At 40.5% G+C, this 23,739-nt stretch overlaps 2 protein-coding genes across 2 annotated transcripts in view; both read right to left on the bottom strand.

Moving 5' to 3' along the window:
* ddx55 (DEAD (Asp-Glu-Ala-Asp) box polypeptide 55) overlaps positions 1 to 12,128 on the bottom strand; it is a 39,144-nt gene extending 27,016 nt beyond the window's left edge. Inside the window, exons 1-5 of the mRNA XM_061931631.1 lie at positions 11,951 to 12,128; positions 11,817 to 11,867; positions 11,650 to 11,736; positions 2,773 to 2,864; positions 2,587 to 2,649 (exon numbers count right to left, since the gene is read on the bottom strand). Coding sequence (XP_061787615.1) covers positions 2,587 to 2,649; positions 2,773 to 2,864; positions 11,650 to 11,736; positions 11,817 to 11,867; positions 11,951 to 12,058 — 401 coding nt within the window. The 5' untranslated portion in view covers positions 12,059 to 12,128. The remainder of the gene's footprint in view (positions 1 to 2,586; positions 2,650 to 2,772; positions 2,865 to 11,649; positions 11,737 to 11,816; positions 11,868 to 11,950) is intronic.
* Positions 12,129 to 12,470: 342 nt separating this feature from the next.
* tmed2 (transmembrane p24 trafficking protein 2) lies at positions 12,471 to 22,795 on the bottom strand. The gene is made up of 4 exons (XM_061931751.2): positions 22,449 to 22,795; positions 14,146 to 14,338; positions 13,552 to 13,659; positions 12,471 to 13,473 (listed from the first exon to the last, which is right to left on the bottom strand). The coding sequence occupies exons 1-4, from the start codon at positions 22,626 to 22,628 to the stop codon at positions 13,349 to 13,351; spliced, it is 606 nt and encodes a 201-aa protein (XP_061787735.1). The 5' UTR covers positions 22,629 to 22,795; the 3' UTR covers positions 12,471 to 13,348.
* Between the last annotated feature and the right edge of the window lie 944 nt (positions 22,796 to 23,739).

Genomic DNA, 23,739 nt, shown 5'->3' with positions numbered 1-23,739 from the left:
TAACTGCAAACTGTAAAATGTTTTGTCATCTCATCGAACTGAACAAAGTCTGTGAAGATTGTGTAATTGATGTGAGAGGTGTCGCTCCTCATTTTTGTTGGCCAAACTGCTGTACTGAACCAAGAGAAGAACAAAGCTTGTTTATTAGACTTCATTTTCATTAGCCAAACTGCTTTGTGTATTATGTTAGTACCAAAAAGTAAATACAAGGTTGTTTTTTTACATTACTTGTGTTTTTTCATGTCACAAACGTATTACTTCAAAAAAATGGATCTGTCCTGATACAGCATCTACATATGTACATATCAAGCCGATAACGATAACTTCCTGCTTCTCAAGACAGATTAATGTCTTTCTAACTATTATTTTCTAAATGTACATTTAAGTGTAGTTTCTTATTTAGCAGCGGGCGTCTTTGTAGGCTTTTAAAACACTGTCGTAGCGATGCTGGCATTTCAGGTGGCGCATAAGGTTTGATGTGTTAAAGCGTGATGAAAAAAGTCCCAAACGATCGACGCCATGTTTAAATGATAAATGGGTTGTACTTGTATAGCGCTTTTCTACCTTCAAGATACTCAAAGCGCTTTGACACTACTTCCACATTTACCCATTCACACACACATTCACACACTGATGGAGGGAGCTGCCATGCAAGGCGCTACCAGCACCCATCAGGAGCAAGGGTGAAGTGTCTTGCTCAGGACACAACGGACATGACGAGGTTGGTACTAGGTGGGGATTGAACCAGGGACCCTCGGGTCGCGCACGGCCACTCTTCCACTGCGCCACGCCGTCCCATTGTTTGTTTACAATGAACTCAGGGGACAACACGAGCAGGAAAATGGGAGCACTTGATTTGCTCACTACAGCACAGTACAGGTAATCTCGCCTTATTGGAGCAAGTTTTTTACCGGTTACCAAAGCTATTTTTTTATGTCACTAGTATGACATCATAATTCCACATATCGGCACGATAATTATTATTACAATATTTATCGTGCACCTCCAATAAAAACTGACATGCAGGGTGTTTTTTTCTCTCTAAAAAACCTCTATACAGGGGCACCTCGAGTAATGAACTCTTTCATTTGCAAACTTTTAGATCATGTCAAATATACCGCTGTATGTGAACCATTACGCTTCATTCATTCATTTCGTGTCCCGCTGGCAGCCATTTTGTGCTTACTCGTATTGAAGAGTTTGCGGAAGCCAACTTCGTACTAAGCAAGTTCTTAATTGTCATGAGAACGGGCTCTTCTGTAAAAAATATGCCAGAGTGGACTTGTATCATAGCGGAAAAGAAGATGCTACCTCCCGTTCAGCGGTTCATCTTCCAAGAAGACACGCACACACACGCCTTCTTTGTTTTCCCCCTTTATGCGTTTTTTTCTCCTGTCTCGTCAGCTGCTCATTTGCCAATATTAATGTAAAGTGGATTTAACTTTTTTAAATGTTTATTATTGTAGCAATATGAATGGTAAAGTTAAGGATTTTTATGATTTCTGATCTTCGTGAGAGCACCAAAGGGACTTCTGTGTGTGCGCGTGTTGACAGAGCAGCGCATACAGGACAGTTCAGTTTGTCGTTGTTGTTTTAGCTTGTTAATAAACTTATTCATCACCTCCTTGTTATGTTTGTTTGATATACAGTACTGTATAGCGCTTCACATTGTATTCAAAGTGTACAAACATTCGCTAAAATATAATTTTTTGTCGAGACTGGAACCCATTGTTTATATTTAAAAAGATTTTTTAAGGGGAAATGTGCTTCACTATACAAACTTTTCGATTTCCAAACACTGTTCAAGAACCAATTGCGTTCCTAAATCGAAGTTCCGCTGTACTGGCTTTGAAAATTAAAATGTATCAAAATGGCCCCCGCATCCTTTGATTTATTTAGGAGTTCTGGAAAAAAAATATATTCACACCTGAATCGCAATTCTTATTTATTCTAACTCGAATCATAATTTTCAAGAATCATTTAAGAGACAAATTTTAAAAAGACGTTTTCTTAACCTTCTCCGTGCCCATATACATCAGACCTCAACATCCAAAAATATATTTTGTATCCTGTAGCCTGTTTTGGCTACATGGCTTCATGATCATTTGTATACCAAATAATATATTGCAAGAATCATGTTGAGTTAAGAATCGATTTTGAAATCAAATTGTGAGTTGTTGGAAGATTCACATCCCAACTACAGAGTTATTATGCCAACATTAACTACAAAACACCACTAGGGGGCAGTATCACAACTTCCTGTTCCCACTATTATTAGGATTGGGGATCCTAGTAATAGTGGAAACAGGAAGGTGTCACTATTTGCAGTATTTTAAAAATGTTTTTTTTATCTCTCCAAAATTAGTTTTTTTTCTACATAGAATTTTCACCATAACAAATTTATATGTACGTGATAATAAATCATAAAATTTGCTTTATAATGACAGTGGAGTGTTATTGCGTTACCACGACTGAAAACATGGTCCGTAAACTTATTACAGCTTGGCCATGGAACAGACTACATCTATTTCCAGGACTGTATAGTTTCTTTGTGAAAGATTTGTTTTATGAGTGGTCCGTGTTTACCCTTTTTCCTTGAACTTCTCCACGTCCTGCATTGGGTTGTTGCCACCAATCATTAACATCTGCCTGGAAAGTTATCAAAACGTAATGTCACAAAACAGGAAGTGGTGGTCTGCTCTGCAACTTGTGATTCATACTAAATGCTGTGTGTGGGTGTGTGTGTGTGTAAGCTGCATACTGTCTACTCACGTAAACTGCGGAAACTTCTGGATGAAGTGTCCCATGACTTCACTGATCTGGAAGGCCAGCTCACGTGTGGGCGTGATGATCAGCGCACCCACCTGCAGATGGTCAAAGAAAATCATGGGGGGAAAGAAAATAGCGCAGAGGTGTGTTCACACTGAATCCTACACAACTTTACCTTTTTTGACTGAATTATATTTTACAGCTAAATGACTGAATTTAGGACAGAGTATTGGGATGGGTACTGTTCACATTTGAACCGATAAGGTATCAATTCCCAGTACTTGAGAATCGATACCTGTACTCTTTGATAATTTGTGGTACTTTTGTGTGTGTTAGTAAATGTTAATTGTTTGAAAATATAACTTTATTTTTTAATGTAACATTAACAAATGAGCTGATTATGATAACCTTGCTGTTTAGTTGTTATATCTTGTTTTAGGATTACATTTAAGTCTCATTTGCAATGCAGTTGCACTTCCAATACATTATATGACAGTACTGTATAAGCTATCTATTGTATGTTGTCAAACTCGGAAGTAGATTTTTCCAGGCATCTGGATGTGTTATGTTGCGCCCTACAAAATGTTTATACTACAAGTAGTGCGCTTATTACACACTAGCTGTTTGATTGAGACATTCATCTTTATTGTAGTTTTCATTATCAACTTTTGAGGTGTTCATACTGCTATGTAAAATCGCTAATGCTAATAGTAGCCTGTCTATGGCAAATCCTATGTAAATTATCATCAAGCAAGCGCATTTTGGAAGAGTGGCGCCTTACTTTACATTCAAGCGTTTTCTACCAAGCGTACTTTCTTTGTTGGGGTTGAAAGTTCTAACATTACTTTGAGGGAGTTTGGTTACCGTATTTTCCGCACTATAAGGCGCACCGGATTATTAGCCGCACCTTCTATGAATTACATATTTCATAATTTTGTCCACCAATAAGCCGCCCCGGACTATAAGCCGCGCCTACGCTGCGCTAAAGTGAATGTCAAAAAAACGCTGCGCTAAAGTGAATGTCAAACTTTAATAATATATTGAAAACCAGCGTTCTAACAACTCTGTCCCAAAATGTACGCAAATGTGCAATCACAAACATAGTAAAATTCAAAATGGTGTAGAGCAATAAATAGCAACATAATGTTGCTCGAACGTTAATGTCACAACACACAAAATAAACATAGCGCTCACCTTCTGAAGTTATTCTTCATTCGTAAATCCTTCGAATTCTTCGTCTTCGGTGTCCGAATTGAAAAGTTGCGCAAGCGTGGGATCCAAAAATGGCCGGCTCCGCCTCGTCGAAGTCATCGGATTCAGTGTCGCTGTTGTTGTGCAGCAGTTCTGTGAATCCTGCCTTCCGGAAAGCTCGGACCACAGTTGTGACCGAAACTATCTGCCCAGGCATTTACGATCCACTGTCGACCGGCGCTATCTGCCCGTCTTAGTGAAGGTGTGTTCGCCTTCGGAGCTGTGTGAAAAAAGCCACCCGGCCTCTTCGCGTAAACTTCCCTTAACCACTCGCTCATCTTTTCTTCATCCATCCATCCCTTCGAGTTAGCTTTTATGATGACGCCGGCTGGAAAGGTCTCTTTTGGCAAGGTCTTCCTTTTGAATATCACCCTGGGTGGAAGTTAGCATGGCAAGCTAGAACCACAGTGAAGGATGACTTCTCATTCCCTGTGGTGCGAATATTCACCGTACGTGCTCCCGTTCCACAGTGCAGTTCACAGGAATATCAGTTGCTGTGAAATACGGTAGTAATCCGTGTGCGGATGGAGAGATTGCGTCTTTTTATGAACCGGATCCTTGTCGCGTAGTAGGAGCCATTTTGTGGTCTTTACAGATGTAAACAGGAAATGAAACGTACGGTGATATCCGCGCGTTTTTTCTTCTTCTTCCGGGGGCGGGTGAAGCGCTTCCTGTTCTATGGGGGCGGGTGCTTTCCTTGGCGGTTGCTTGCGTAGAAGAAGAAGCGCTTCCTGTTCTACCGGGAAAAAAGATGGCGGCTGTTTACCGAAGTTGCGAGATCGAAACTTTATGAAAATTAATCGTAATAAAGCGCACCGGGTTATAAGGCGCACTGTCAGCTTTTGAGAAAAATTGTGGTTTTTAGGTGCGCCTTATAGTGCGGAAAATACGGTAAGTCCGTCCTGAGTGCTGCTTGAGTGATTGTTTTCTTGAGTCTGTGTTTAGTCTGCAACTAGACATGACGTTGTGTGCAACAAAGTATCGAAATATGGCACGTGTTTGATTTTATATGAATCCATAACCAGTAGTACCAACTGAATTTGATCAGTGCCTATAAAAGTACAGAATTTGGTGCCCATTCCTAATTTCCTAGTTTGTTAGTTCAATCCCTAAATGTGGGTGTTTTATTTTATTGAGAAAATCCAAACCAATATTGATTTATTTTAACTTAATATATAAACGTAGACACCATTCACTGAGTAAATTAAGATGACGTGCAATACTATAATATATACTGATAATATTATTTGAATTTAATTTAATATATAGCCCTGCGATGAGGTGGCGACTTGTCCAGGGTGTACACTGGCTTCCAACCGAATACAGCTGGGCTAGGCTCCAGCTAACATGAGTCTCTCAACACACAGAAATGGTCAAACAAATACTAAATAATTAGTAGTTAGAAGTGTGTGGTCGTCGCATCTTGCTACACTGAGGAAGGACATCACTTTTTAGTCAAATCAGGATTTTGCTGGCTTTTTTTTTGGAAATTTCGCAAAAGTCTTTTTCAGAAAGTTGCAGCATAAGTTGTGATATTTTGAGGCTTTTTTTTTTTTTTTTTACTAAAATACATTTGTTATTGTTTTTAGTGTTCCTTGTAACTTTACCCCATAAAACACAGAATTTCAACAAAAACTTAAAAATAATACTCGTTTTATACCTCACAAAGTAGACACTAGATAGCAGTAAAACCACATATTTAGAGCTCATTTTCAAATTATTGTACAAATTAAATTCATGGTAAACTAATAAATGTAATAATTAAATAGAAAAAGACCACTTACTTATTGTATTTTGTTGGTAAATGAGAGACGACGAGAAATTATCATCACTATCCAAAATCTCTAACACGTAAATGCTGGTGTAAACTAGGAAGTGAAGATGTCGATGTGTTGCTAAATGTTTATATTACCCAGAAGGTATAGAGCGCTGTGGACCAGAACAGGAAGTAGATCTAAGCTATGAAGGAGGATGACAATTGTGCCATTTGAGCAATAAAAAGTTGCTATATTGTTACAGTAGCCGTTCCTGCTTCGTCTACACAAAAAAACAAACGTAACTTTTGATTAGACACTTGACGTGCAGTAGTGATGGGTCCGGCAACACCGATGCATCGGCGCATGCGTCGAGCTCATAGAGCAAAACCCTGAGTCGGTGCGCGTACCGCTTTTAGAAAGTCACGTGACCGATCATGAGCTGTTTTGGTCACGTGACCGATACGCGAACTGTGTCGCACTGACGCCTCCTCTGTGCCCTGTGAGCGGGTCTTTTCTACAACCGGAGAAATAATAACTAAGAAGAGAAAGCGTCTAAAATTGAATATGTTGGAAAAACTGTTTTAAAAAAAAATAAAAATGTGTAAAAAAAAAAAAATAATAATTTCCAGGTCCACAAGCATCCTCATTCTCAACACGTTCTCTTAGATTTCCATGTTATGATACATGTTCACATTATTTATTGACTGTATCTAAAAAAGACAAAAAATATATTTCTATTTAAATGAAGTTATGAAATAATCCTAAATGAAATACAATGACTTGGTTTATATTATTGTATATACTAGGTCAGTGGTTCTCAACTTTTTTTCAGCGATGTACCCCCTGTGAATTTTTTTTTAATTCAAGTACCCCCTAATCAGAGCAAAGCATTTTTGGTTGAAAAAAAGAGATAAAGAAGTAAAATACAGCACTATGTCATCAGTTTCTGATTTATTAAATTGTATAACAGTGCAAAATATTGCTCATTTGTAGTGGTCTTTCTTGAACTATTTGGAAAAAAAGATATAAAAATAACTAAAAACTTGTTGAAAAATAAACAAGTGATTCAATTATAAATAACGATTTCTACACATAGAAGTAATCATCAACTTAAAGTGCCCTCTTTGGGGATTGTATTAGAGATCCATCTGGATTCATGAACTTAATTCTAAACATTTATTCACAAAAAAATTAATCTTTAACATCAATATTTATGTAACATGTCCACAACAAATCTAGCTGTCAACACTGAATATTGCATTGTTGCATTTCTTTTCACAGTTCTTTTTGACAGACATTTTAGTGACAAACCTGAGCTTGTGCTTCACTGAGTTTATAAACTTACATTCATATTTTGTTGAAGTATTATTCAATAAATATATTTATAAAGGATTTTTGAATTGTTGCTATTTTTTGAATATTTAAAAAAAAATCTCACGTACCCCTTGGCATACCTTCAAGTACCCCCAGGGGTACGCGTACCCCCATTTGAGAACCACTGTACTAGGTCATAAAATCAGTGTCAGTTGAGTCGGTCCATAGGTTGCCTGTAGGGATTTTTAATGTCCAGCAGATGTCAGTATTTAGTGACACAGTATCGACACAGTATCAATACAGTTTTGCAATGTGTCGAAACGCTTCATGACGCCTCATCAACCCATCACTAACGTGCAGGTTTGAGCGCCGCTCGGAGACAAATTTGACTAGCCAAAATTACACTGATTGGCCAAAATGTGCGGGGAAGTTGTGGACGTTGGAGAAAGTTGCGAGGCCGCACAAGATTTTTTTGAAATTTGTTGGAATTTGCTTGAATTGACGCAATCGTGACATCACAAAATTCCTGGAGGGACTGAGTTTTGCTGTTTCCCAAATGTGAGGCAGACTCTTCTGATGGCCGTGCATCCAGAAAAAGAAAGTGAACAGTGAAGTGAAATTAGACATGGTAAAATGTTGACAGAATGTTGAAATCAATACTGATTCCGGTCAAAGGCACTCAAACGTCACGTCCATCAAGAAGGCGATTCAGAGGGTCATAAAGTCTGCTCAAAAAAGCATCGGCTGCCCCCTCCCCTACCTGAAGGATTTACACAACTCCTGTTGCCTCAACAGAGCAAAAAGCATCACCAAGGACAGCACACACCCTGGCTTCCACCTGTTCGACCTGCTACCATCGGGCAGGCGCTACAGGTGCATCAGAGCTGTCACCATCTTGAACTCTAACTTATAATAATAATTCACCCCTATACAATATCCTACCCTAATTCCCTACTGTGCAATATTACCCTTCGAGTGCAATACATCCGACACTGATTGTTATTTATTAATCCGGTACTCTTGTCTTGCTCTGTATATTGTACAGTATTTTGTATTTCTATCGTGTTTTGTATATTGTACAGGATTGCTTATTATTTTTATTGGATAGTAGTATGTTTATTTCAATTGTTAGTTTTTTTTCTTTATTACCTCTTGTGTAATTTATTTTTACCCTATATTTGTTCCCACTACCGCAACTTAAATTGGAGTCCTTAATCTCGTTATATGCAAATATAATGACAATAAAGTCCATTCTACTCTATTCTATAATGGTATCTTTGATCATGTTCAAAGGATCTGCTCCTACGGAATGGAGTATTAGTCTTATAATTGCCATTTCCTGTCTCTCCCTCCCTTGCAAAGCTTTTTCCAGTGTACAAGACAACCAGAGGAATAAAAGTAAGGAATTGTTTGTTTTTTTTAATTACAGTTTCATTTTATTTCTGTACTTGATGTGTTCTGTGCACGCTCTAACTTGATAAGTCATCCCTTGTGTGGTGTTCGGGTCTGTGTGACCCGTTTTGATTTTTAATTAAAAGAAAAATGATACAATTGATTAATTTTTCAAACTGAGACTCACTGACTTTGGGCTCATTTTCTGTGAAGAACATATATTAGAATACATATTTAATGACCACACACACCATACACCCCCCCCCTACACATTTCTATTACAAATAAGATGTCCGGGTCCACTGGACAGGAGGAGGACAGAGTGTAGGTACTAGAGATGCGCGGATAGGCAATTTATCTCATCCGCAACCGCGTCAGAAAGTCGTCAACCATCCGCCATCCACCCGATGTAACGTTTGATCAGAACTGCATCCGCCCGCCATCCGCCCGTTGTTATATATCTAATATTAATAAAATAAAAAAAAAAGGGTGAAAACTACGCGAATTGCACCTTGTGCAGACAAGATTTTTCGATCGGACACGGAGGAATTAGCGATGTAAAAGACCACGTTGGGACAAAAAAACACAAGTCTAATGCCGTTGCTAGCGATACAAGTGGAAAACTTTCAACGTTTTTCGTCGCCCAAACAGATTCTTTGGATGTGATGAATGCCGAAGTTTTATTTACGGAGGCAATAATTGAGCATGGACTTCCAATTGCACTGGCTGATCACATGGGACAGTTAATAATGTAATGCAACCTTTAAAAATCATTACGCGGTGATCGCGATCCCAAAAATAAACTTTTCTTGCATGATAATGTCCAGAAAAATTCGCTTTATATTACTATAGAGTCCTTTTAACGAATGAGTTTGATGGTTTATCACAAACCTTAAATGAAATTCCATGGCCACTGTCCTGCTCTCTATATCAACCAGGGTGAGCCCCACCCCTTTCGTGAGCGCACTGAGCGCGGAGTGACCCCTTTTACGTGCCCCCGGCAACAGGGGTGGCAAGCAGGTAAGCTGCGCGGGCGGAGCGCGCGGAGTGACCCATGTTACGAGCTCCCGGCCACGGGGGTGGCGGGCAGGTAAGCTGCTTACCTGCTGCGCGTGACGCCGGCCGCGTCGAAAGCGGACGAGGCGGGGTGTCGGTGCGGTGGGCGCGGTAGTGACCCTGGACGTGCGTCAGGCCCTTCTCGCGGATCGCCTCAGCTACGGCTCCCGGTGGGGCCCTCTCGGGGGAAGGGGCCTCGGTCCCGGACCCCGGCGAGGCGTCGGGGGCCTTCTCCGCTCCGTAAAAGTGTCCATCTCTTTTTTTTTTTTTTCTTCTGTTGTGGCATATGCAGCAGGTGCCTGCTCGTTTTTCGTATGTGGGTAACAACATTTAACTATGTATATATATTTCCCAATTGGTTTAACTGCCACCCGCAAAAAAAAAAAAAAAAAAAAAAAAAAAAAAAATCTAATTAATCCGCCAGACCCGACCCGCGAGCGGATAAAATCTTATTTTTTTTTATTTCATCCGCCCGATCCGCGGATAATCCGCGGACTCCGCGGTTGTGTCCGCAAACCGCGCATCTCTAGTAGGTACACAGAGCATCAAAGGGTCAAATGTGCGAGAATATGAGAGCAGACAGTGCTGACAAACAATGTTGTAACCTTGTGTGGGAACCGCAGGTGCAGAAACACAAAAGAAGAATCCCTGTGGGATGCAGAAACTGGCAGAGAAATTTTTCGTGCAACGTTCATATTGTTGTTACTCAGCCAGCGTTTGTGGGTCTGATGGACCCGTTGCATTTTGTGGCTTTTAATGCCTCACAATCAAACACTTTTATGTTAAAATACTGAACAGATGTTTGTTGGGATAAGGTAAACATCTGTTCAGTATTTTAACATAAAAGTGTTTGATTGTGAGGCATTAAAAGCCACAAAATGCAACGGGGTCCATCAAACCCATAAAAGCTGGCTGAGTAACAACAATACATGGTGTTTACGTGACGTCACACATCCGGGTTATCCCGGGTCATCCGCCATCTTGGGAGGCAAACAAAACACACCTGGCCTAGTTGACACGCTTCACGATTATTGACAATAGCTTCGAGCAAACACTGGTGAAAGGCGCATAATGGTTATTTCCTGTTGGGTGAATGGATGTACAAATCGACGGGATGGATCAGTGCAGCGAGGATTTTTCAGTATTCCTAAAATTAGACACAACGAAGGAGAACAGACAAGGAAAATCAGCGAGGAGAGACGACGCTTGTGGTTGGCAAGCATCAACAGGAAAGAGGAGCCATCTCAACATTCCAAAATATGTTCTGATCACTTTGTAACAGGTAGGATTACGTCTCAATCTGTTTATTAAACATTTTAGAACGATGTTTGTTTATTTTTTTGTCAATTTGCTATTCTCGAAGCCCTTTATGGGATGGACCACGAAAGCGAAAGCCCCCCCCCCCCCCCCCTCAGGATATATAGCGCCCATCTCAGCCCAGGTTGCTTGTACACGAAATGAGTTGTAGATCTCAATGGATAAAATATTTAGGTATCAACCTTGTCATAAGTTAGAGGAGTCCGACGTGTCCTCGCTAAACACATGGTTTTAATGTACGTTATACATACATACCCTGCCCACTACAAGCACTTTCTCGTTTGCAGTCATGCTTTTAACGTCGCTGACCCATCCGTTAATAAACTGGTTGTACGCCTCCAGAGACTTGAATGCCCTCAATTCCTCCATTGTATAGGCACTGGTGTAATTGACGAGGTAGTTCAAAATGTCTATGTACGTTATGGCCGGGAGGCATTTGTGGTCATACGTGAAACTTTGTTTCGGCACTTCGTACGGGTCAACGCCTATGCATTGTGTCTTCTGGTTGTATCTTTCCAACGTCTGGTTGTCCAAGCCTTCTTTATACTTCTTTTTTGCTGGTTTCTCGGCCATTATGCATACGTTTGTGAACGGGTTCGATGAATTTGCTGATGTTGTACCGGTGCGCTTGCCTTTTAAAATGGCGGATCGCGCGGAGCATCATGGGAAATCAGTCGGGCGTGAAAACTATGTACCGTATATGAACATTACACAAGCTTTATAAAAACAAATGATTTATTAGCTAGAAAGTGCTCTGATTTGATCCATTTTGATCATGCTCCATTGTCTTTACCTGCATCTTCTTAAGCTTCTCTTCTCTCTTGAGCAGAACTTCCAGAACAGGAATGACGAAAGCCAAAGTCTTTCCACTCCCAGTCACCTGAAGACAACATTGATACACTTCATGGCAAATATACACTAATGTTGTGCGACTTTATTTGCTACGAGTAAGTCACTAACCGCCTCAGCAGCCACATCTTTGTTGCTCATGAAGAGAGGAATGCAAGCAGACTGCAAGGATTGGGAGAAAAACAACATGTTTGTGTATACAAGGGTCAGGTTTTAACAATTTTTAAAAAATGATTTCTAATTACCTGTACAGGTGTCGTGTGCGTGAATGTAAGCTCTTTGAGCGTCTGTAAGATTCCGCCACTGAGTTTTACCGATAAACTATTCCACGTCCCGTCTGTCGTGTTGTCCATGATGAAAAATAAAAAACACGCTCAAGTTGTTAGCTGATGCTAAAGCTATTTCCGCCACGATGCGACTACTTCCGGTGCGCTGGTGTTTACTCCGGCGGGGAACGACGAACTCATGTAGAAAGGTTCCCAACCGAATTTACTTTAAAATAAGGGTCTATTTAAAAAAAAAATCCTCACCGAAAAAGTAACTATTTGGTTATCATTAAAACTGCTAGAAAATGAATGATATAGCATGTGTTATTTACAGCAGATTTTGTTTGTGAGATTATTCTTGCTTGTTAATGTCATATTTTGAATAGGTGTTTTGATTTTTTTTGGTTGCTGCTATTATAAATTGTCCATGATGTATTTTCTATAGACAAATTCATCCGTCACCTCAAACATGACCACTTTCAATTTAAAGACATCGCAGTCATTGTATAGAATTTCTTTATTAAAACTGGGGCTTTTTTTCAACCATTCTACATTTGTACAGATGGGTTCTTCAGTGTGTTAGAATCAGAAAAGGAGATACTTGAGTGCAGAGTAGTTTTCCTGCCAAAGCAACAGCAAAGGTTGGTTTTTTTTTTCAATACAAAAGTGAAACTTTCAGTAAGACGCGACACACAGGATGCAGCCGCCCCGAGGTGAAGAGACAGCTTTGGACGTTTCGCAAAGAGCAAAAAAGAAATGGATGTTAAAATGAGGAAAAAAGGTTGCGTCTGACTGAAAGTGTTCCAAAACAGGAAAACAAAAGTTCAAACAATCGCATAATTTAAAAGCCCTCAACAAAATAACTGAGCAGCAACATAAAGCACACAGCAGTCATAGCCCCCCCCCACCAACATGTGGCGCATTGGTTACACTTTATATTCCTCACAAATTTAAATTAACTTTTGCACAACTTGACCTTATATTTTACCCTTTGAAGTAGCTGCTACACACAAGTGCTGTTTGGAGCAAAGCACCAGCACATGACCCCACCCAAACTGACACAAAGCCTATTTAACATGTCATCTCCATCAACTTCCATTTGACTGCTTTTATTTAACAGTACAAGCAGATATTTCACGATTGATTAGGCTTTACTGAATGCAATTGTCAAAATCATTTAGGGAGCAAAAAAATCTGTTAAAACCAACAACAACAACAAAAAATGCATCCACTCCATAATCTTGTGGCCATTTGTTTCCAAATGTACATACAAATGAGAAATAGTGAAAACTGCCAGTCTCGTTTGCAGATTGTAAATAACTGTCTTGGCGTAGGGACACCAAGAGGAGGACGTAGAGGGCTCACACCGCCACCGCCCTACACCACTCGTCGCACTTCAAAAAATCTCTTCAGGTAGTAAATCTGTCCGAGCGTCATGGCCACCAGGACGAGGGCTTCAAAGAAAGACCACAAGACCACTCGGCTGTTTGTGTTGTCGTTGACTAGATGGGGACGACAAATCACACGTCACAAGCAATTTCACGCATTTTCAGTCAAGCATAGTTCAGCTGTGCACTCACTTGCTCGGTGTATCCTCTCGCGCACCTCCATGTACTCCTGCTCATGCTTCACAGCAGTCATGGCCACGGCCAGCTCGTTGATCATCTCCTCCAGCTTGTTTTGGTGAGCTGAAACAGAAAACACCGGTCACAAAGGAGCCAGTGTGTGCTCAAGTCACACACTACTAGATCAAACATGCAATTTTTTTGTTGTCTCCCGCAGTGCAAAGTGCAGCAAACATAATTAACAGGACGAGCAACAAAAGGTTCACATCTGGATTCAAAGTGCACATTTAAGTATGTGCCTGCAAACATGAAGCTTACAGGGTGAAAGCTTTTAGGGCTGTGCTACAAGTCAAACCACTCAAACGCTACTAAATCTTCAGTTTATGCACAGGAATTCACACTATTAGTGTAATTTAACAACTCTGGTTAGAGTGCAAGAAAACTCCACATTGTATTTCATAACAGCCTGCCTACCATCCCAATTGCCACCACCTACAAAGAGGGAAAAAAAGTGTCCAGAAAAAGAGTCAAAAACAGCTTAATAAGGGAGAGAGAGCACTCGGCATGCCGGGAACAGAATCAGTGTAATGTAAAGTGTGGCGTCCACACCTTCTGTCTCCATGTCCTGGCCTTTGGGTGCCTCTCCGATGTCAATGGTGAACATGACAATCTTGGGTGTCATCGTAGACATTTTATTGCTGAAGCAGAACTTGTAGGTTCCGTCCATGTGTGCCGCGACCGAGTATTTGCCACTGGACTCCCGGTCGCCCTTGTAGATCTGCTTACCATCGGGTCCGGTTATCTGCAAGAACCAGAGGACGGCCACCATTAAAAACAAGAAAGGATAATTTTACATATGGGCATTGTCCAACATATGGAAATGTATGTAATTACATATGTAATTGTAAAAAAAGAAACATCTAATAGAGCTAAGCTGATAAAACAATATCTATATATGGCGATTGACACGTAATCAATAAAAAATGCGTTTGATAAAACTTTCGATATATATATATATATATTTTTTGGGGTCAAAAGAAACCAGAATTTGCAAACCAAAGTTGGTTGCATATACAAAAGCACTCGCATGCTTGTAACCTAGCAAAACAGGAAGGGATCACTGAACAATGGGAGGGACACGCTAACAGCAAATCAATGAACAGTATCAAGTTTAGTTGCACCATCTTGCTGTTGATTCTCTATTTGGAGTGAGAAGAGAAAGTAAAAATGACTGCTGCAGAGAGCGAAAACATTTTCGATAAAACAGGAAAAGTCAATTAGGGCTGCATGATATTGAGAAAAAAACGTAACTGAGATTTTTCTCTCCAAAATCGCGATTGGATTTACAATTTTATATTCTATACATAAAAATGCATTAAACTGCAAAAATAAAGAGTGAAGGAAGACATGTTACTTTTAGACTGTCAATCAACATATTCTTGTCTCAAGGTGCCACACAGAAAAATATGCAATAATTTACTTAAAAAAATATTTGGCTTTATGCAGACAGACTCAGATTTTGTCTACACAATGCTCTTTAACTAGAGAAAGACAGTGTTGATAATGTAATCATAATATATAAAAATAATGCAAGTAATCATTTAAAAGGATAAAAACATTTATTATAACTGTAGAATTGTTTGTGTACTGTACTGTAATTGGAAGGTAAACAACTCATTTCTGGACTGATTTCTGTAAGCAAAAATGCAAACTAAATAGATTTTGAATGTCTTAAAGTGCATTTTTTTCCCCCCAATTGTAAAAATTAGGTCGGACGTTCTCTTTTTGTTTAATGCTACCACATGATCAAGACTGCATTTTCTCTCATTCGTCCGTGGAGATGGGCTCATATCGCAAATCTGATTTAAAGCTGAAATATTCCCACAACGGGACATTTGGCTTTATAATCATATTTTTTTCTCCTAATTTCTTTTAGTTTGAGGCACTTCTCACTGGCGAATGGCGAGGCTCTCTGTCCATGTGTGGGGGAAGAGCGAGACACCCTCCTGCTCCCTTTGCTCCGGAAGAGGCTCCTTGGAACATCTCCTCAGCAGTTGCCCAAAGTCCCTGGCTGATGGTCGCTATCGCTGGCGCCATGACCAGGTACTCAAAGCAGTTGCTGAGAGCATAGCCTCAGCCATCAGCACCAGCAAGCAACATCATGCGCCAAAGAAGGCAATATCATTCATCAAAGCTGGAGAGAGAGACCTTGTGCACTTCAACAGACAACAACAGGACTCCTTCACACAGCCCCTGATTGGCAGCTACACGTTGACCTGGGAAAACAACTGAGGTTCCCCCAGCACATTGTAACAACATCTCTCTGGCCAGACATGATCATCATCTCAGAGGCTTCGAAACACCTGATCATGCCGGAACTAACAGTGCCTTGGGAGGACCGGATTTAGGAAGCCAACGAAAGGAAACGTGCCAAGTATCAGAAACTGGTGGAGGAGTGCAGGGTCAGGGGCTGGAAGACTTTCTATGAGCCAATAGAAGTTGGCTGCCGTGGCTTTGCAGGACGCTCCCTCTGCAAAGTCCTTGGCCGATTGGGAGCACAGGGGCGGCCAAAAGGAGGGCCATTCAAGCCGCAACCACCTTGTGGCAGAGAAAGCCACGAGGTGGTTGTGGCTGAAAAGGGCAGATCCATGGGTTGCTACTGGGACACAAGCAGGGACTTGATCACCCCGGCTGGGTCGCCTGGACGAGGGTGTCTGATGTTGCGAGACCCGAAACACCCAATGAATTCAGGATACATCACTGATGATGTGTCCCAGTGCATTTGGAGATGTATCTTTTAAGTTTAAGTAAGCATAACATAAATTCCTTTACATACTCAAGAATAACAGACCAACTTTTCTTTTCAACCCTCGTCCATTCCCTGGTTGGATATACGGAAAAAAACAGGTAAGAACTAAAGTGCATGACTGTATAAATAAAATAAATTACAAAATATCACAACTCTGCTACTTTAAAATAATTAATTTGGTCCAATAATTACTGCATAACATAACTTTCCATACTTAAGAATAACAGACCAAATAAATTATACACCGCCATAACTTCTTAGACGTAAACCTGCAAACAATAGTTAAGGCTTCTTTATGTTTACAATTTCACACAGTTTGAACTATTTAGTTACACGTTAATAAGCATGTCTCACATATTCCCTATTTGTGCCCCTTAATTTTTAGAGGTTATTAAGTGATCAATGTGATTTTAGAATTGTATTTACATTGAGTGTTTTCCATGGTTGTATTGACATTTCCTTTTTGCCTTAATAGCTGAATGTATTATATTGGGAGGAAGGTTACATTTTAAATATAAATCTTTGAATTTAATAAACTTTATTTCTGCTCCTTATTTTTGATAGGACACAAGAAATATACAGAATTATCGCTATCGACCGATATAAAACACATATCGTGGTAGTTTTCAGCCATAAACCTATGGAGACATCCATCCATTCATTTTCTACCGCTTATCCCTTTCGGGTGCATTCGGGCGGTAGGCGGGGTACACTCTGGACAAGTCGCCACCTCTGAGCCAACACTGATAGACAGACAACATTCACACTCACACACTAGGGTCAATTTTAGTGTTGCCAATCAGCCTATCCCCAAGTGCATGTCTTTGGAGGTGGGAGGAAGCCGGAGTACCCGGCGGGAACCCACGAACATGCAAACTCCACACAGAAAGATTCCGAGCGCAGGATCGAACCCAGGACCTTCGTATTGTGAGGCAAACGCACTAACCCCTGTACCACCGTGCTGCCCATGTGTGTGTGTGTGTGTGTGCGTGTGTATATATATATATATATATATATCAGGGTTTCCCGTAGCGCTTTGTTGTTTAGGCAGCCGCCTGAACAACAAAGAGCCACCGCCTAGACTAAAGTCTTAACAAGTTGCTCCGCTTAGTTCTGCCTCTGCCTCTCTTAGTACGTCTCTGCAGCACCCAGCATTGTCCCACCCACAGAACCATCTGATTGGTTACACGCAGAGCGCATGTAACAGCCAATCAGCAGTGCGTATTCAGAGCGCATGGAGTCAGTGCTCCTGCTGTGGGGTTAGCAGAAAGGTGTTTAGCAGGTGAGCATAAGGCAGCGGACCCCAAATTATAATAAACACCTCCCAGTCAACTACTAGTAACATCACTATGAGCCCGTTGATGTGCTAGAAACATAAGCGCCAGCTCAGCTCGCTCGCAGTCCTGTGCGGTGTGTGTGCGTGCGTGCGTGTACGTACGTTCGTGCGTGTGTCTGTCTGTCTGGGGGAAAGACAAGCATTATTGACCTACAGTTAACAACTAAGCTATTTCACTTTACCTTTTTCTGTGTTGATTGAGCTGTGTTGAAGCAGCAAAAAAGGGCATTATGTTAAATGAAGAGTTTCCTGAAGCTGTCTCTGATAGTTGATATAATAATGTAACTGCATCATAAAGCGTATATGGACTCCATGGTGTTCAGGGATGAATAGTCTCTCCTATTGCTATTGTACTATTTTTTTCAGCTATAGTTACATTAATCATTAGTAATGTAGCAGTCTAGTTTTGAATGGCAGGGTCCCTGCTATCATATGTTGATAAAAATATAACATTTACATAATAAAAATCAACTACATGCTTCCCAAATGCTGTAATAAGTGAAGCATGATGAGTTGAGCATATGTCAGCATGTGGCCCCACTTTTAACTCTTTTTTTCAAACGCTTATTGCAGACGCTTACTTACAGTAAGTCATTAATTTGACTTAAGTCATTATTTTGACTTAGTAAGTCATTTTGTCATTATTTTGATTTAGTAAATTATAAGTCAAATTATTGACTTACCAAGGCATAATAATTACATACTTAGTATCTCAGGTAACTCGGACTGTTTTGTGTATTGTTTTTACTTTACGGAAAAAATATTGAGATATATATAGTATATCGGCATTCAGCATATGGAGCGGAAAACACAACCAAAAATTGTAGGCTTTCTCACGCGACGAAGCCGGCCTACGTCACTACAGTTTGTAGTCTATTGCCCCCCCGCCCCTCAGGCTGTGGTGGCAGCGATGAAATGGAGACGTGATGGCGACAAGCCGAGTTACGCTGTCCCTTACACCCACCCACCCCCTTCCCCTTGGAGAGACACCACCAATTTTCTGGGGGAAACACTATATATATATAGTCGAGGTTTCTGTGGTTTATCCACTATACAGTACGCAATACCATGGTAGAGCCTGTATCACAGGTTTCCCTGTGAAACAGGCTTGTAGGAATGATATAGCCTCTGTGTTTTTTCTGACCTAACGCGTGTGTGTGTGTGTGTGTGTATATATATATATATCTCCATCCATCCATTTTTCTACCGCTTATTCCCTTCGGGGTCGCTGGAGCCTATCTCAGCTACAATCGGGCGGAAGGCGGTGTACACCACATCAATGTGGAATGCGCTCCCAACAGGTATAAAAGAAAGGGCATCTCTATCCTCCTTCAAAACCGCAATAAAAGTACACCTCCAGGCAACTTCAACCCTAAACTAACACCCTCCCCGGATTGTTAATAATCAAATGTAAACAATCAAATGTAGATTATTTTCTTATGCCTTCTGATCTCTCTCTCTCTCTATGTCCACTACTTGCTGTACATATCCTACCAAGTCAGACCTACACTGTTTCAATATCCATTTCTCTGTTCTCAATTATTGATGACTGATGATAACAACCAAACGTAAACCCCCCCCCCCCCACACCCCGAATTGTAAATAATTTAATGTATACACCCTGAAGATTTTCTTGTGTGATGACTGTATTATGATGATAGTATATATGATAGTATATATCTGTATCATGAATCAATTTAAGTGGACAAGTTGAAAAACTTATTCGGGTGTTACCATTTAGTGGTCAATTGTATGGAATATGTACTTCACTGTGCAACCTACTAATAAAAGTCTCAATCAATCAATCAAAAACCCTGGACAAGTCGCCACCTCATCGCAGGGCCATATATATATATATATATATATATATATATATATATATATATATATATATATCCATCCACCAATTTTCTACCGCTTATTCCCTTTGGGGTCGCTGGAGTCTATCTCAGCTACAATCGGGCGGAAGGCGGTGTACACCCTGGACAAGTCGCCACCTCATCGCAGGGCCAACACAGATAGACAGACAACATTCACACTCACATTCACACACTCGGGCCAATTTAGTTTTTACCAATCAACCTATCCCCAGGTGCATAGCATATAAATGATAAATGATAAATGGGTTGTACTTGTATAGCGCTTTTCTACCTTCAAGGTACTCAAAGCGCTTTGACACTACTTCCACATTTACCCATTCACACACACATTCACACACTGATGGAGGGAGCTGCCATGCAAGGCGCTAACCAGCACCCATCAGGAGCAAGGGTGAAGTGTCTTGCTCAGGACACAACGGACATGACGAGGTTGGTACTAGGTGGGGATTGAACCAGGGACCCTCGGGTCGCGCACGGCCACTCTTCCACTGCGCCACGCCGTCATATACATTTTATATATATATATATATATATATATATATATATATATATATATATATATATATATATATATATATATATGCCGACTAATAAACCCAACTAAATCTGAAATAGGAAAAATCAGCAAAATAATCCTGGACAGAGTCAACACAAAAATCAAGGACAAAACACCACTCAACCAATGGAGAAATACAGCAGCAGTAATCAAATGGTTCAACAACATCCAAGACAAACAACAGCACAACTTTATCTCCTTTGATATCGAGGAATTTTACCCTTCCATCACGCAAGACCTACTGACTCAAGCACTAGACTTCGCCTCAGACTACGACTCAATCACAGGCAACGAAAGAAACATCATCATCCACGCAAAAAACTCCATTCTCATCCACAACAGTACACCATGGCAAAAAAAGAACAATGCAACATTTGACGTCACTATGGGAAGTTTTGACGGAGCAGAAACGTGTGAACTCGTTGGGAGTTTCCTCCTCTCCCAGCTCGCTAGCCTCAATCTGAACCTTGGTATTTACCGTGATGACGGACTGACTGGCAGTGTGTCGCGCCTCGCCAAGGAGCAGCGAGAATACCAAGAAGCGCATATGCCAAATTTTCAAAGAGAACGGCCTACGGATCACGATTGAAGCCAACAAGCAAACCGTCAACTTTCTTGACGTCACTTTCAACCTGAGAAATAACAGCTACCAACCATTCACGAAACCCAACACAACACTCCAATACGTGCACCATGACAGCAACCACTCACCCACCACCACGAAAAGAATACCTACCGGAATCAATAAAAGGCTATCGATGCTGTCATCTAGCAAAGCTGAATTTGACCAAGCAACCCCCCCGTACCAAAAAGCCCTTGATGAAAGCGGATACAATTTCACCCTCACCTATGAACCCACGCCAGGAAACCAGCCAAAAAAAAAACAGAAAACGAAACGGCATCATCTGGTACAACCCCCCATACAGCAAAAACGTCTCAACGAACATTGGACACAAATTCCTCAACCTGATTGACAAACACTTTCCCAAAGACAACAACCTAAGAAAAGTATTCAACAAGAACAACATCAAATTGAGCTACAGCTGCATGAACAATATACGACAAATCATCTCAAACCACAACAAAACAATTGCAAATGAGCCGTCGACCCCCAGTCAGAACGACTCCAAAACCAACAAAGCATGTAACTGTCGAAAGAAACCTGATTGCCCCCTCAACGGGGGATGCTTACAAACATCAGTTGTCTACCAATCTAAGGTAATACGCAAGGACATTAACACATCCGACACATATGTAGGATTAACCGAGGGTGAATTCAAAACCAGATGGAACAACCACAAGGCTTCTTTCAGGAACAAAAACCTGCGAAATACCACAGAACTCAGCAAACACATTTGGGACCTCAAAGACAATAATGTTGAATATTCAATAACATGGCAAATTCTTGCATCCAGCACACCTTACAATAGTGGTAATAAAAGATGCAACCTATGCTTGAAAGAGAAACTGTTTATTATCTACCGTCCAGACCTGTCATCCCTCAACAAGCGCAGCGAAATTGTAACAACATGCCGCCATAGACGGAAACACCTCCTAGGTAACACATGAACCAATCACCACGCCCCTAGGCCAGCCTGTACCCACCCACTCTGTGCCCTATATAAACCATGGTATGCGAATGCTCCCATTAAAATCTCCTGACGATTGAGGGTACCCCCCCTCATGAAACAGGCCTGTAGAGATGAAATAGTCTTGTGATTTTTTTTCCCCACACATACATATATACATATATATATATATATATATATATATATAAAATATATATATATACACACACACACAGATGACTGGAGACATATGTGCATATAATTAAAATCAAGAACAACCACCGGTAGTTAATAATTAAAAAGCGCCTGGTCCTCGAAGAAACATATGGCAAGTGGGTGACATGCATTTAACAAATATGTATGTACATATTTGAAAGCCCAACGTTCACACATTCATGACTTCAAAGCTGTGTACTTCAGAGCATGGTTTATTACTTCAGAGCATGGTTTATTTGGAAATGTGGCTCTATAATATGGCGAAATGACTGCAAGCGTGTGTCAAAACTGGACGCGAAGATTAACGCCCTGTCTTTCCTTGCAATCAATGGAACAACAATACAGACGACATTACTAAAACAGACCGAGTGAATCAAACCCTTAAGATATTAAATATGATATGTAAATGACTCGGGGTGAGTTAGCATGGACAATGCTAACTGATAGCGCCGGTTCGCTCTGACAGGCCTTAACGTGTCAGCGGTAATTAAGTGGGGGTAGAAACAAACGTGCGCGGTGGCTTGATGTTGTCTATGGTCTACCTCACCTCCACGTCGATATCCAAAAAGCCTCCTTCTGCCACCTCAAACATGAGGCCCATCTTAGTACCGGAGTTGACCCGCTCGTAGAAGCACTCGTCGGCTTGGGCGTCGATGCTAACGAAGTAGCCGGACGCCGTGGCGGATAGGACGGCCAGCAAGACAACCAGCTCCGACGTAGTAAACATTGTTCGTGTATTTTACAAAAATATCCCGACGAAGATAAAAAATATATATATATCCTTGTTATGTTGCTCCTGGCTGTGGTTGAGTTTGTATGAGTGAATTGTTGCAGGACAGAAGAAGCTCCGAACGCAGCGGCCGTGTGTTTGCCACGTACGGCTTAAAAGGCAAGCGACGAGGGTCAAACTTAAAAAAGCGCGATTTGGAAAGGCTGCAGGCTACCGTAGTAGAGTATTTTGCGCTTTTTTTGGAAGTACTTGCAATTACAAGACAAAATCATTCCGTACTTAGTACATTTATACATATTATATTTTTTGTATATGCTTAAACAGGTTATTGTCTACTGTTCATTGAATATTGTAACATTCAAGTGAAATACACTGTTGGTTTCCATGCTAAAAAAAACCCCGTTGAATTATTTTTATTTATTTATTTATTTATTTTTTTAAAATTTTTTATTAAATCAACATAGAAAAAAACACACGATACACTTTCAACTAGTGCATCAACCCAGAAAAAAAACCCTCCCTCCCCTATTCACACTCACACACACCCACTCACACAAAAGGGGTTGTTTCTTTCTGCCAACAATATTCTGGTTTCCACAACATGGACAACACTTCTGCAAGGGACACAACACAGTCCCTGAAGCACACTTGATTGTTTGTGCTGCTGGTCCACTAACATTTTCATTTAATTACTATTTTTTCTTTCCCTTTTCTCCCTTATGTAATTATTTTTATATTGTTTACTTTCCTCTTTATCCAAGAAAATATTTATTTATCCTATCTATAAAAAAATAAAAATAAAATAAATAAATAAAAAAAGAAAGAAATTATTTTTATTTTACACTAAATTAGAATCATAAATAAGTTATGGATCCCAGGAGACATCGTGGGGGTGCCTTAATCATTTATTGCAGCGGTGTCAATTTCGGCCCGCAGCGCAATTTTTATTGGCCCTTGACAAATTTGTGCAATAAAATTAATGGATTATACAGTATGCGATTAGTAGTGACGTCAAATGATTGATTTTAAAACATTTGATTAGTCACACTTTAGAATTGGGTTTAATCACGATTAATCACAAGTATTAATAGTTGTATTTATTGGACGC

Source organism: Nerophis lumbriciformis, linkage group LG39, assembly GCF_033978685.3.
Source record: "Nerophis lumbriciformis linkage group LG39, RoL_Nlum_v2.1, whole genome shotgun sequence".
NCBI lineage: Eukaryota > Metazoa > Chordata > Actinopteri > Syngnathiformes > Syngnathidae > Nerophis > Nerophis lumbriciformis.
This window is presented reverse-complemented; position numbering and strand designations above follow the sequence as displayed.

What these genes read in the sequence shown, in the direction of transcription:
- tmed2 (XM_061931751.2), bottom strand. Translation starts at nt 22,628, where the DNA reads ATGTTTACTACGTCGGAGCTGGTTGTCTTGCTGGCCGTCCTATCCGCC. An exon ending in CCAGGACATGGAGACAGAAG is followed by an intron (nt 13,660 to 14,145) that starts GTGTGGACGCCA and finishes TTTCTGTTTCAG; the next exon opens with CTCACCAAAACAAGCTGGAG. An exon ending in CGAGAGGATACACCGAGCAA is followed by an intron (nt 13,474 to 13,551) that starts GTGAGTGCACAG and finishes GTCCCCATCTAG; the next exon opens with TCAACGACAACACAAACAGC.